The 14386-nt window shown below is 38.6% G+C and overlaps 2 protein-coding genes across 2 annotated transcripts; one reads left to right on the top strand and one right to left on the bottom strand.

Moving 5' to 3' along the window:
* Nucleotides 1–379: 379 nt before the first annotated feature.
* Nucleotides 380–14205, bottom strand: LOC134652148 (ubiquitin-conjugating enzyme E2 W). Its single transcript, XM_063507309.1, has 6 exons — nucleotides 14142–14205; nucleotides 13687–13778; nucleotides 10059–10161; nucleotides 3721–3876; nucleotides 1691–1766; nucleotides 380–511 (listed from the first exon to the last, which is right to left on the bottom strand). Exons 1-6 carry the CDS (start codon nucleotides 14163–14165, stop codon nucleotides 498–500), a joined length of 465 nt encoding a protein of 154 aa, XP_063363379.1. The 5' UTR covers nucleotides 14166–14205; the 3' UTR covers nucleotides 380–497.
* Nucleotides 5482–7367, top strand: LOC134652255 (cilia- and flagella-associated protein 157). The gene has a single exon (XM_063507426.1). It carries the CDS (start codon nucleotides 5520–5522, stop codon nucleotides 7365–7367), a length of 1848 nt encoding a protein of 615 aa, XP_063363496.1. The 5' UTR covers nucleotides 5482–5519.
* Nucleotides 14206–14386: the final 181 nt, after the last annotated feature.

Genomic DNA, 14386 nt, shown 5'->3' with positions numbered 1-14386 from the left:
TAGCGTCTTCAGAGCCTATACCTTAACTAAACCCTTTACCAGACTGACATTTCAAAAATGACAATCGAATGTCAGTCTTACACATCGAAAATAGAACACATGTTTGAAGTCCCGTATCTGGAATATATACATGCCTGTACCCCTAACACATGATTGGTGCGACATTATCTTGCGGCGAGATAGACAACCCGTCTTTTTCTAACTATGTTAATAAAAGAGGGACGTGTAGTCTGTCTCGCCATGAGATACTGTCGCGCCAATCATGTGCTAGCCCGGTAAAGGGTTAATCGGCTTAAATCGATTCGGTGTCGACAAATGTGGCGATTCCTTTTGAACTGTAAAAGTTGTAGTTTTGCTTTAGCCCTAGATTTAGATTTTCCAGTATTTGTATACAAAACGCGACCGATACGACGACGCCCCGCTATATAAGTATGTACACTCGACACTATCACTGACCACATATCGTCCATGCGCGATACAGCCAACGTGCTTACTGGTTACACTGAGTCGTCTGGAACAATGTAAGTACAACATTTTGCTATCTTTTTTTCTTTTCAATAATACGCAAGCCTTAACTGAGAATTTATACTATTAGCGCTTGATTAGCGCCACTTGCACCATCCCACTAACCCGGAACGTTACCATGGTTACCACTGTTACCAGAACAATTTGACACTGGATTAACGGGTTATCCCCGGGTTAGTGAGAATGGAATTCCTTGGCGTCTATATTTCCGAGCTCATATAACCCGGCAACCTTCAAATCAAGGGTGAACAGGCACCTTCTGGGCAGGCTCGCTCCATCGTAGGCCACGTATTCGCCTCGGCTAGTCTGTGGCCATGGCCAAAAATAAAAACCGGCCAAGTGCGAGACGGAATCGCGCACGGAGGGTTCCGCACCATCAACAAAAAATAGAGCAAAACAAGCAAAAAAACGGTCACCCATCCAAGTACTGACCCCGCCCGACGTTGCTTAACTTCGGTCAAAAATCACGTTTGTTGTATGGGAGCCCCACTTAAATCTTTATTTTATTCTGTTTTTAGTATTTGTTGTTATAGCGGCAACAGAAATACATCTGTGAAAATTTCAACTATCTAGCTATCACGGTTCGTGAGATACAGCCTGGTGACAGACGGACGGACGGACGGACGGACAGCGAAGTCTTACGGAACCCTAAAAATGTGGTGCAAGTGGCGGCTCTGCGGGCGCAGCATGGTTCCATTTTTATCGCCTGTCACTTATGCCCGTCAGCCCGTCACTTTCGCACTTACATACTTGTTAGAACGTGACAAGCATGGTGACAAGCGATAAAAATGCGACCGTGCTACCGCCGCAGATCTAGATAAATAATACTCTAACTACATCATAATGACGCAGTAAAAAAAGGGTAAATTGGCCGATTTTTGGTATTTAAATATTTATGTTTGAAGAGCTGGTCGGAATATAAACGAAATCCAATTCCAATCCAATTTCCAACAATTTGTGACAAAAAAATTACCTATGTAAATCAAAACGACAATACAAAATAAAAAGCGGCTCAAATATTAAATAAACGCCAACACCAAATATTAATTTCATCTTAAGTAGGGTATTACGTTAAAAACAACAAATACTACGATAACGAAGCGTTCACAGTAAAATGCCACAGGAAACTATTAAGTAGGTACTGAAATAATAAACTCGGACTTACCGTGATACCACCATTTCGTTTTCTTAGGATTTTTGCTGCAGGTTTTAACGTAAAACGAGTTGTCTGGTGGCCGTTTCTGAAAATAGAAAAAAATAAATTAGCCCTTAAGCAAACCTTAATCTATAGGTACGTGAAATCTGATGATGAATTTTAACTAAACTCGACATTCGACCTAGATGAATTACTTGTCAGTTAAAAAGAGATATTTAGCAATGTGACAGACAGACGGACGGACGGACAGAGTCGCACCATAAGGGTTCCTTTTGTACCTTTTTGGTACGGAACCCTAAAAATTACGTGGTAATCTCACTATTAATAGTTCTGTTAACCCTTAGCCAGGCTAAGGTATATATATTTCCCACATACGGCACTTCAAACGTGTGTTCTATTTTAGATCAGTAAGACTGACATTCGATTGTCATTTTCGAACTGTCAGCCTGGTAAAGGGTTACATCGGTCGGCATGGGACTTCCAACCACTGCAAGATAGTAAGGTAGTTTTCAACCAAGTAGTCTTTGGTTGGCAACCAAATTGTACAGAGCCCTTGCAAGATCGGGCAGGCCAATTCGAGTTTTAGGTATTCGATCTGTTTCCGATGTATCATATCTGTCAGTGTCAAGGTTGCCGTTTCTGGTTGAAGGAATGTCACTGTTGACACTTGACAGATCAGTATCATCTCGGAAACAGATCGAATAACTAAGGGGGGCACAGATTACCAGTTCACGACGATATCCCGTCGGACACTTGGCTGGTGATGCTAGCCGAATAGAGGTGCTCAAGTGTAACTTTATGCTAAGTAACATGTACCGACAAGTTTCAAAATATAGAAGTGTTTTATTTTCGGAGCACATCCGTGTGCTACTTATGTAGATATTTGTGTGCCTTCGTTGCATGCTGATGTGACGACCTATCTTGATCTATTATTTATGGCACCCGGCCGGTATGTAAAAAAGCGGCCAAGTGCGAGTCGGACTCGCTCATGAAGGGTTCCGTATTTAGGCGATTTATGACGTATAAAAAAAAACTACTTACTAGATCTCGTTCAAACCAATTTTCGGTGGAAGTTTACATGGTAATGTACATCATATATTTTTTTTAGTTTTATCATTGTCTTATTTTAGAAGTTACAGGGGGGGGGACACACATTTTACCACTTTGGAAGTGTCTCTCGCGCAAACTATTCAGTTTAGAAAAAAATGATATTAGGAACCTCAATATCATTTTTGAAGACCTATCCAAAGATATCCCACACGTATGGGTTTGATGAAAAAAAAATTTTTGAGTTTCAGTTCGAAGTATGGGGAACCCCAAAAATTTATTGTTTTTTTTCTATTTTTGTGTGAAAATCTTAATGCGGTTCACAGAATACATCTACTTACCAAGTTTCAACAGTATAGTTCTTATAGTTTCGGAGAAAAGTGGCTGTGACATACGGACGGACAGACAGACGGACAGACAGACATGACGAATCTATAAGGGTTCCGTTTTTTGCCATTTGGCTACGGAACCCTAAAAAGAACAAGCCGTTACACCTAAACGGGGCCATTGGTAGATTCCTTTGAAGCAGTTTGGGTTCAAATCCTGGTAGAGTATGTGCGGAAAGAGAAGTGTCATGGGAACCATGGAATGTATGGGGACCAATACATTCCACGACTCTTCTCTTTCCGAACAGACTCTAAGGTTTGTATCTGTGATGAGCTCGGGTGTTTTTGTAAGTTATGGATGTTTTTGTGTCCGTTAAAATAAGATATGTTCGTTATAACGAACATTATCTTCTCCTTGTAGCTCGAGAGCATAGATACTATGGACAGACAAGACTGACTGCACGGATAGCGACGTCGACCAGTCGTCCGTTAAAATGGACGTTGTTCGTTATAATATAACACTTATAAGGAACTTGTTGTATTACCCCTCCTTGCAGCTTGAGAGCATAGAAACGATGGACAGACATACTGATTGTACGGATAGCGCCGGCGACCAGCCGTCCGTTAAAATGGACATTATCCTTTATAACAAACATGTTGTATTACCTTCTCCTTGCAGCTTGATAGCATAGATACGATGGACAAACAGACTGATTGCACGGATAGCGCCGGCGACCAGTCGTCCGTTAAAATGGACAGGCAAATATGCCCGTTGGAGTACACGTGCGGGTGTATGGGTATGTTGTTGCCTATGAATGTGACCTGCAATAAGATAGAAACATACTGTTAATAAATCAATACATTAAAAAAACATTGGAAGGAGTGTGCGACTTTCAATACGGAGGTCGCGGGTTCAAACCCCAGCTCGTACCAATAGGGTTTTCGAAACGAATGTGTAAGATATTATATCATTTGATATTTACCAGTAGCTTTTAGGTAAAGAAAAACATCGTGAGGAAACTGTACTACTTCCAATAAGGCCTAGTTTCCCCTCTGAGTTGAAAGGTCACATGGCAGTTGCTTTCGGAAACACTAATTAGTGCCTGCGCTAATTCTTGGGATTAGTTGTTAAGCGGATCCCAAGCTCATCACATGAGCCGTGGCAAAAAGCCGGAAGGATATACCTTAGCTTAGCTCAGTAAATTGTATTTAGGAATAATTGTGAAGAAAAAATTCACTAAGTATTTTAGGTCTAAATAGAGTAACATAAGTAACATAACATAATATAATTAAGTTATGTTAATAATAATATTAATCATAGAATTTTTCGACTTCTCTATCATTAGTATCTATTTTATAACTGCTTGTTCCTAATACACATTAAAAACGCTGTCAATCATCTTGTTCATCAATAATTCTTCAATATTATATTTTTCCTGTTATTGAAACAACTTAAGAGTTTGTATAAAAGTAAGGTAATGTATAAAATAATGTTTAAACTTATAACAATAATCTCGATACCTACTGCCTTTATCAACATTGAAAGGATCTGTTTTGGTCTCGGCGTTGGGTCGAACACAAAGTAAATACATACATAACTCATAAGCAAATAATAAGTACTAGTAAAGCCTATGGTAGTTTAGTCAATATTTATTTACTCATTCCACGTGCATTTATGACAACAGTAGGTAATAGTTAAGCAGGCATACTAGGTATTAAGTACATAAACGAAGACTCTTTGTAAATTTTTAAGGCCGTCTCAGCCGTCTGCTAGCTGGCGCGGTTGCACGGAGCGTGTGTAGGTTAACAAAAAATATTATGAGCAACGCTAACAAGCGCGGACGCGTGCGACGGATTTTACCTACAATGGCACCCGCGTGCGTACAGTCAGCAGCAGAAGTTGCTATGCGGGCCAGGTGTTCAAAATGATCTTGACGTGACTTTATTGTTAAGAGAATAAGAGCGTGTTAAGGTAAATTTGAACACCTCGCCCGCTTAGCAACTTCTGCGGATGACTGTACAGCAGTATTCAGTAGCTAGAATAGCACTAGAGTCCTTCTATTACTTCTGAATCACTTTTAAAAATAAAAACTTGACCAAGACGCAAACTTGAGGAAAATTTGTAAGGTTAGGTAAGAGCCTTTTGTACGATGAGTTTTCTTTTGTGCAATAAAGTTTAAATAAATACAAAAGACTCATAGTCGTCTTAGGTTTTTTTCCTACATTGATCAAGTGATGTATGACTCGTGCATTCAACTAATTTCACACATCCGCAATCGTATCTAATTAATGAACATCTTACTAAAATAGGCAAAAACTGAACCGGTCTGGTAAATATTATTTATTTACACGCGTAACTAAGCGACCGCGGCCGTCTAACATTTACATTCGCGGATGCTGTCACAACACACTAAGACAAACATTATTTGTAAACCTTTACTATTATAAAAATAATAATAATAATTATGCCACCGAAAAAAGGCAAAGGAAATATTCTGAAAACGAAAGGTGAGAAAGGCGAAAAAAGAAAGGAAGGTGACAAGCCGGATGAAGTTAAAGGTCCCATGTTTACTGAAGTTGAGAGGACATTCCTTGAGCTACAGTTGGCTGAGGCTAACAGGAAAGTAGCGAGACTCAGGACAACAGTGGACAAGCTTGAACTAAGGGATGAGGACATAAAAAAGGACTACGACAAATTAGACGAAGATAGGGCTGACATTATTGCGTACTTGAAGAAAGTTCTAGACAATAAAAATGGGGAAATTAACGAGTTAAAAGAACAAGTGAAAACCTTAGAAGAAGCTAGACTAGTTGAAACAGCTGAACACAAAAAGAATGTCGCTGAGATGGAGAAGAATTTTAAGATTATGAAAGAGCAGCTTACATCAGAATGTAAACTTTTGACTAGTAAACTAAATACGATGGAAGAATTCCGAATCACTAGAAATATTTTGATGGCGAAGTTTGAGAAACAGGAGCGGCAGCTGAAAGAACAAGAAATGACGTATAAAAGGAAGATTTATGAAATTGAAAAGAAATTTGTAATTGGAAAGGATAAATTAAAGAAAGAAATGGAGAATCGCCTTTTGCAACTAGCACAAGATTTTCAAGATAACACGGGAATGAGAATTGCGGCGACAACGCACAGGGTTATAAGAGAGAACATTGCTATTAATAACGAGCTGGAAAAAATATTGGCAAGTCAAGCTAAATTAGTTAGTCAAAATGAAAAGTATAAAGACAGAGAGGACGCAGCCAAACTTGCAAAAGAACTGGCGGAGGAAGAGCGAGACTTGGCCATTAAGAAGAGTATCGCACAGCTCAAAGTAATCGATAAACTCACTACAATCACGCAAAATGTAAAGAAAGACAAAGCGCTAATGGCAGTACAAAACGACAATATCGATCAACTAAAAGCAAAAATACAACAGTTGACAAAAGAAAATGAGAACTTAACATTAAAAGTTAGAATATTAGAACAAAACTTGCACGGGAAAATTAATGAACAAAGTAAATCTCTTGTGTACGCATCAAAAGTTGGAAGAGAAAATAAAAAAATGAAAATGATATTGAGAGAAGCTGTAATAAGCATCCAATCAGCTCTTAGACTAGACGAATGGGCTACTAAAGATGCAGATAGAGGAACCATGGACCGAGAGACATTGCTGCTACGTCTGCTCAAAATTGTATCTCAGTACCGTGATACACTTCGCGCCGAGTCTATAGAAACCTTAGTTTCATTCGAGAAAGTCTACGAAAAAGGCGATCTCGGCTTCATACCAAAAACAAAATCGCAAAAATCTACATTGTCTATAGCTCCCAGCATAATGATATCTGGAGACTCACAGGAATCTTTCAAATGTTCTTCGGAATCATCATCAACGTCAGATTTGGGCAGTATCAAGACAATACCAAGCATGCACATAATACCAGTGTCCGCTGAGCCTCAACGCCCTGCTAAAGAAAGTTTCCAGTCTTTTGTCACTTCGACTAAATCTAATACGAGTGATAGCAACCAAGAATCAGAAGGAGATGACATGAATGATATGGATAAGCAACTGGAACAGAGCAAACTGGAGGTGCAACGGGCGATCTTAAAAGATTTATTTGCTCAAAGAAGACCTTCAAATTTATTTGAAATAGAAAGCGTACATGAAGAAACAAAAGAGCTTGTAGAAGCAGTAGATGAAGCGAAGAAAGAGACGGAAGATATAGTGAATAGAGAAGCTGTAGGTGAAGAAATCACAGAGGGCGAGGAAGTTAATGTGACAGATGACGCTGAAGTGATACTTGAAGAACATCAGGAAAATTAGACTTTGGAAGTTTCCATAAAGTCTTACAGACATTTTGGCATCATTTAAAAAACTGATCTTTTTACTCAAAAACCAAAAGGAAGGAAGCCATTGACTGCTAGTATCATAATTTAGCAGTCTATGCCAGTATGCATATACATTTTTTCATTTTATTACTTATAAAATGTTATTTAATATTTATTTAGGTCATATAAAACACACTAACAGGCTCTTTAGGTAAAACATGAAGCGGTTACTGTCAACTGAATATGCAATAAATACTTTTACGAGCGGTATTTATGTTTTACGATTACTTTCTTTGTAATTTAGCGACGAGAACCTCGCAAACTCCCATTACTCCGCCATTTTGAAAAATTTCCAAAAACGGAGTCAAATATCAGTTGAGAAATGCAACCTTTAGAGAAGCCAGAAGGATTTATGCCCAAGCTGAAATGGAGACGCTTTGCTCGCTCGGTTAAAAAGGGTAACCTTGATTCTCAAACTTACTGATTTAAGCGAGACAAATCTTTATCATTATTATGGAAGTTTACTTATTATAAACATGCATGCATGTTCAGTTTTCTTCTGATAGGGCCCAAATTAATATGCGATGGGAAATTACTTTTTCCCGAGTTTTCTCGTTCCTCCATATCTTAAATAATGATCTAACAAATACGGAAGAACAATTTCAATTTGATAGACGTCGGTATTACTAGTATTATGTAGCTAATGCTAATTGTTAGACCACGCATTAAACACATCCATGTAAAGCTATGTTTACTGGCCGAGCCATACGTAATATGTTATGTAAGCCATTAAACAGCATATGTGGTGCGATTATGGCTCCTGAGTTGGGGCTAAGATGATAAATTACTTGTACAAGCCTATAGTTCGTTTTTTGAGCATTAGAAAGAACTTGAAAGAAGGTAAGCGATTTTGACATGTCTTTTAATTGAAAAACACTTTTTAAAAAATCAATAACTATTACTTATAAAAGATCGTATTAGATTCATAATTGTTACATATTTACCGTAACTTATTTTTTAAATGTGTTCTTCAATTAAAAGACACATCAAGATTGTTTACCTTATTTCTAATGCTAAATCTAATGCTTTTTGCGTAATTAATAACGTAGTTAACGTACCCATCCACAAGCCTTGTCCAGATCTTTTTGAGTATGTTGCCTGCATGATTACTTCTAGCGTTAACTGATAATTAACCTAAAGAAAGATCACCTTCACAAACAAAACGAATTTTATTCTAGTGATAATGCGAAACCAAACAGGTAAATCCGCCTATCACGTGTATACGTTCAATGTCAAGGTAGTATTGGATTGAAAACATTTATTATTGGGCTATAAAAACTTGTAGTAGGTAATCCACGTACAATATATATTTGAGTCGATTTTCGGTTGATAAACTTATTAGTACGAATTCTTGGCTCAATGTATTGAATGTATGATACGTTAAAGCAGCGGTCGGCAACCTTTTAGCAGCCAAGGGCCACATAGTAGGTAACGAAGTTGACGCGGGCCGCACTTAGTTAATATTTATGACTAGACTAGACATTGTCGTTTGTCAATATTACATACAAAATAGCCAGGAAGTCTCGCGGGTTGCCGACCGCTGCGTTAAAGCATGAAACTTGGGAATTTTTGTAGTTTACATACATAGGCACAAAAAATCTACCGTTATCACCATAATATTTAAGACTAAGATATTTTTACCCTACTTCGGTGATCTTATCTCTATCTCGAGGTAATACTCGTAGGTTACTCGAATTTAACTCTCGCGTACTTAAATGTTTGTATTACAAGCGATAACATAAAGTTTGTAGATGTTTTGTTAATATGTTATCATTAACTATTGAAGGCTGCTTTATTAGCCTCTTTAGCGGGCAATGCTTTAAGGATAAATCGGCTTAGAATTCCTCAAATTAATTTCCTAATTAATTTTATGGGGGCATGACAATATTTTGTTCTCCAGTATGGATATGATGGTAGCGGTTATCGATGCGATATCGACAGGGGGATAATGATAGTGTAGTCGTGTAGGTAGTTCCAAATGTAGTGAGACTCCGTTTATATGTCTATGTCTAATTTGTTACGCAGCGTACTACGTAGGCGAACAACACGCGAACGCGAAGCGAAGCGATGCGGCGCGGGGTGAATCAATCCTTTGATACCTATAGAAGTGTCCTAAGTGGGCGATCTTGTTGCGAACGCGAACGCCGTGGGTCTACTGCGCCGCTTCGCTTCGCGTTCGCGATTTGTTCGCTTACGCAAGACACAGCGTTAACGACCTACGTTAATAGCGAGCTAGTCGGCTAAGTGAGCTAGTCGGTTCCAAACGCTTCTGAGCCCCGGAACTTGACGCACAGCACAGAATAAATAATAGTACTAGGTACAGAAGATTCACTCTCTAACAAAACGCGTCTATTACGACAGATATGACCGCTAGGTGGCGCAGACGCGAGCTGGCGTCAGTTCCGCAGCCGTGCGCGGCAACTATTATGGCTACACACCAAAATTGGTGTGGGCCGCATATACTTGTAGCGACGCGACGAAATCGCGGAGTGAAGCGGAGCGGAGTCAAGGAACTAGCGAATGCTCTCGGTACAGAGTTTGTGTGGCGAGAACCGGGAATTCCCGGTAGCGGTACTGTATTTGTGTAGAAAACCAGTACCGGGAGCACTCCCTACAAGGAACTTACCTCTGGAGAGTCGAAGGGGTACTTGTTGGTGAATTTGAACTGGAGGACGAATTTCTCGCCCTCGTACAGGGTGCCGGGGACGCCTTCCATGTGTACTGTCCACCTGTCAACAACATATGACACTCATTTAACCGTTTCGATGCGGGTAGCACGACAGGCGTGTCATCAATGTTTTTAACGTGTGGCGTATGACACGATAGGCGTGCCATCCGCAACGAATACTGGAATCGCCGTCACAGCCAAAAGTTTTCGAAAATGGAACACGCATTGAAATCCTTAATGTGGCCAGCGCCGAATCCAGTGAAGGATATGTTTTACGAATAAATGATTTATGAGTTATGAGTAAGACCTTTATGGCCTACATAAATAATATAACAATATCAGGGGACATCTTACACAGATAAACCTAGCCCCAAACTAAGCAAAGCTTGTACTATGGGGTCTATGGGTGCTAGGCGACGATATACATAGAAAACACCCATGACTCAACAAATATCTGTGCTCATCATACAAATAAATGCCCTTACCGGGATTCGAACCCAGGACCATCGGCTTCATAGGCAGGTTCACTACCCACTAGGCCAGACCGGTCGTCAAATGTATAATGTATTTCTTCTATAATAAATGTATTTCTTCTTCTTCTTCTTAAATATCAGATATTTCGTACAGAAGTACCAATAAACTAATTGGTACGAATTCGTGAAGCTACAACCTCCAGTTTGGAAGTCACTCGCTTTACCACTGTGCTCGTACCGATACTATTGTAATATTTGTAATCATAGTACTACCAGCAACCCTAAGTAACCATAGATGAACCTTATCTCTTTGCAATAAGGTTTACTAACAAACAGATGGTATAACCATTGTTTTGCAATCCATAAATAAATAAACGTATCATACAGCTGACATAATCAGGATTGCATCAAGAAGTCTATTCATAGATTATAGACGGTATATTTGCACGCACTGTTATAGGTAATTTACATATCTTGAATTAAGTCACCTACCGCGTCGCGTTTACAATACAATAGCCATTATTTGCATCTGTTTAAACAAGGTACTATCGAATATGTGAACTCGATGTTACTGTGTGCTTACCGCGAAAATCGAAATTTTATTATGTGCGTATCACTCTTGCCCATTCGAGCGATAGTGAATGAAATAGACGGATGTATGATGAAAGAAATGGTTCGAGTTAGGTCATCAGGTGTTTTGGAAATGTATTTTATCCATATGTTTAGATCAGACTATTCAGACTAAGTGCGCAAACCGCGGACGAATCCCGCGAGTGGGATCACGAAATGTGAAGGTGATAGAGTCGGATAAAGTGTGGAAATGTCATAATACTCATAATTAATGTCAATGTCAAAACTAAACATTTCCTCACTTTGTTCTGTTCAATTGGATGCAAAGTTAGCATAGCAGATAAAACAAACCGGCCAAGTGCGAGTCGTACTCGCGCACAAAGGGCTCCGTACCATTACGCAAAAAAACGTAAAAAAATCACGTTTGTTGTATGGCAGTAGGTTGTATGGCCACTTAAATATTTATCTTATTTTGTTTTTAGTATTTGTTATTATAGCGGCAACAGAAATAGGTACATCATCTGTGAAAATTTCATCTGTCAAGAGTGTCAAGCTATTACGGTTCATGAGTTACAGCCTGATGACAGACATACGGACAGCGGAGTCTTAGTAATAGGGTCCCGTTTTTACCCTTTGCGCACGGAACCCTAAAAACAGACACCTATCGAGAAAAGAGGCGATATTCGCGCATCACCTCCAGTACCTCCACAAGTCCACACTTATGGCTCGCGGCTTCGCGCAATTTTCGCACTGTAGGTGTGAAGTAGGCTTAACGAAATTCGCGAGAATCTAGTCTTTTAACACATTCACTACTAGGCCACAAAAATTTCGTCATATAAAGCTGTAGTACCACGATCCCGACTATCGGGTCGTCCGGCCTGGGAACGAAATCATAAAATATCCGATAGTCGGGTTTTCGGCACTGAATGTTTTAAAGAAACATTGTAATCGTCACCGCAGATAAAGACGAATAAAGAGCAAAACCGTAAAGCTAGGTACACACGATTTTTTCGAATACCTAATAATAAAAATGATAACCGTGTGAACCTTAGCCTAAAGCAAAAGCTATAGTGAGTCATTGTCCTCGTTGTCTTATGATGCTTAATCATTGTGTAGCCTATTATTTGGGTTATTATACGACTAACGACCCGCCCCGGCTTCGCATGGGTAAAAAATATACATAAACCTTCCTCTTGAATCACTCGTATCTATTAAAACAAACCGCATCAAAAACCGGTTCGTAGTTTTAAAGATCTAAGCATACATAGGGACAGACAGACAGCGGGAAGCGACTTTGTTTTATACTATCTAGTGATAATAAAGTGGGTAATTCTGTATCGCATATTCTGGTGATCTCATATGTTAAACGAGTATACGCATTCGACTTTTGAAGGTAGGTACCTACATTTGCTAGGTCAGTAATAATGAAAATGGACCCATTTTGCAAAAAAGACGTATAATATGACCAAAGTACGGTGACTGCTTACCATCAGGCGGCCCGTATGCTTGTTTGCCACCGATGTGGTATAAAAAAAAACAAAGTAATATCACGTAGGAGCGTGAGGGCAAAAACTTTTTTAGTATGTCCCAGAATAATACAAGTACCCATTAAAACTAGGGTTTAAGTTAACTTTGCAGACATGCTTAATAATTAGGCCATTCACCTGTCACTTAGGTAATAGCAACATGTAAACAAGCTAATTTAGAGAGACAGATCAGATGAGAGTAGATCTCATCAATTTGTACCAGAATCAGCTTGAAATGAACTGTGTGGGTGGAACTGGGAATAAGCCAACTACTACAGTCATTGAGCCAGACTAACTGTATCTGATTCGGACACAATAATGTGAAAATTTGCTAAACCAGTGGACAGTGGCCAGTAATTGACGATTTACCCTACATGTTACCATATTTTTCTTTTGGTTGCCATAGAAAAAAGGTCTATCATATCAGCTAAAATTGCAGTCTTAAAATCCTACATATAAAGTTAAGAGGTTTGTGACAATCTAATTACAAATGTAATCACATAAAAAAAAGTTCAATTAACCTCAATATTTTCCTTCCCTATCACATTAATTAAGCACAATAAAATGTTGCTTTGATAAAATACACTTAGACCTTTTTATAGTGATTTAAATTATAGGTAGTGCCTGTAATAACTGTTAGTCAATACCCATAATCATTTATTTCCTTGTATGGGCACATTTAGCCTTCAATCCTATCATTAAGTAGCTATATTGGGTGACAGATGCTACCTAAAATAGATAACATTCATGCATATATGTACAATCACTCGTCAAATGTACGACACACCCGCAAATAATAAGACATATGTGCCAATACAAATATTTGTCTTGTGTCCTACTATAACATATCATACTAGCTAGTGTAACCTCTCTATACTAAATTATTCAAATGAAGTTGAGTTTAATTATTGATATCCATATGTTATATTTTAGCATGCTGTTGTCCTATGCACCAAATTAAAATATCTAATTAGAATAGTTGACATAACAAGGGTCAATAAATTATGGCAAACTTACAGTGTTAGATTTTGGCTGGCCTGATCTCCGTCCACGGTGACTCCCGGTGGTGGCTCCCTCATCAGGGACATTAGTTCTTTTTGTAATCTCCGCTAAAAGAAACATACAAGTTATGTGTAAGTTACGGTGTTATGCATAATGCGACGCGGCGGGTACATTCACTACATTAAGGAAAAATACACAAGTTACATCTACAAGTGTCTTCGTTAAAGTTTTTGAATAAAACACTAATAATTATTATATATGTGGTCAACACAACAAAAGAAATTGTCATAAAAAATCATCTGAAGAAAACTGTCATAACAGCGTTGTAAGTTGCAACAATAAACACGACATATTTTGGCACTATAAAAATTCCTTGGCACCAGTTCCAGGGGAAGGAGAGAAAACTTTTTGCCCTAAAACAAATACGTGATAATGTCGCAGATGGTAGTAATTTAATTATTTTTACAAACCTCAGACGGGGACATAGCCGCCATTTGTATTCCAATTTAGACATATGATGTTACCACATAAAAAAAAAACTTTTAAACATTCAACATTGTATTTTCTACATCGGCAACTCAATTAGTGCTGCCCTTTTAACCGATAAACTGTATTTATATATTTGCTTATATTCTTCTCAGTAATAACTGGTAATAACTTCCTTCTAACTGAAATAGTATTTCTTTTTCCTACTAGTCTCTCTACCATTTGTTTT

Source organism: Cydia amplana, chromosome 11, assembly GCF_948474715.1.
Source record: "Cydia amplana chromosome 11, ilCydAmpl1.1, whole genome shotgun sequence".
Taxonomy (NCBI): domain Eukaryota; kingdom Metazoa; phylum Arthropoda; class Insecta; order Lepidoptera; family Tortricidae; genus Cydia; species Cydia amplana.
This window is presented reverse-complemented; position numbering and strand designations above follow the sequence as displayed.

Bases quoted from the DNA above. Each gene is read 5' to 3' on its own strand.
- LOC134652255 (XM_063507426.1), top strand. From the start codon at position 5,520: ATGCCACCGAAAAAAGGCAAAGGAAATATTCTGAAAACGAAAGGTGAG.
- LOC134652148 (XM_063507309.1), bottom strand. From the start codon at position 14,165: ATGGCGGCTATGTCCCCGTCTGAG. The intron at 13,779-14,141 runs GTTTGTAAAAAT...TGTTTCTTTTAG, and splicing joins CGGCTATGTCCCCGTCTGAG to CGGAGATTACAAAAAGAACT. The intron at 3,877-10,058 runs GTAAGTTCCTTG...ATCTTATTGCAG, and splicing joins ACCCCTTCGACTCTCCAGAG to GTCACATTCATAGGCAACAA.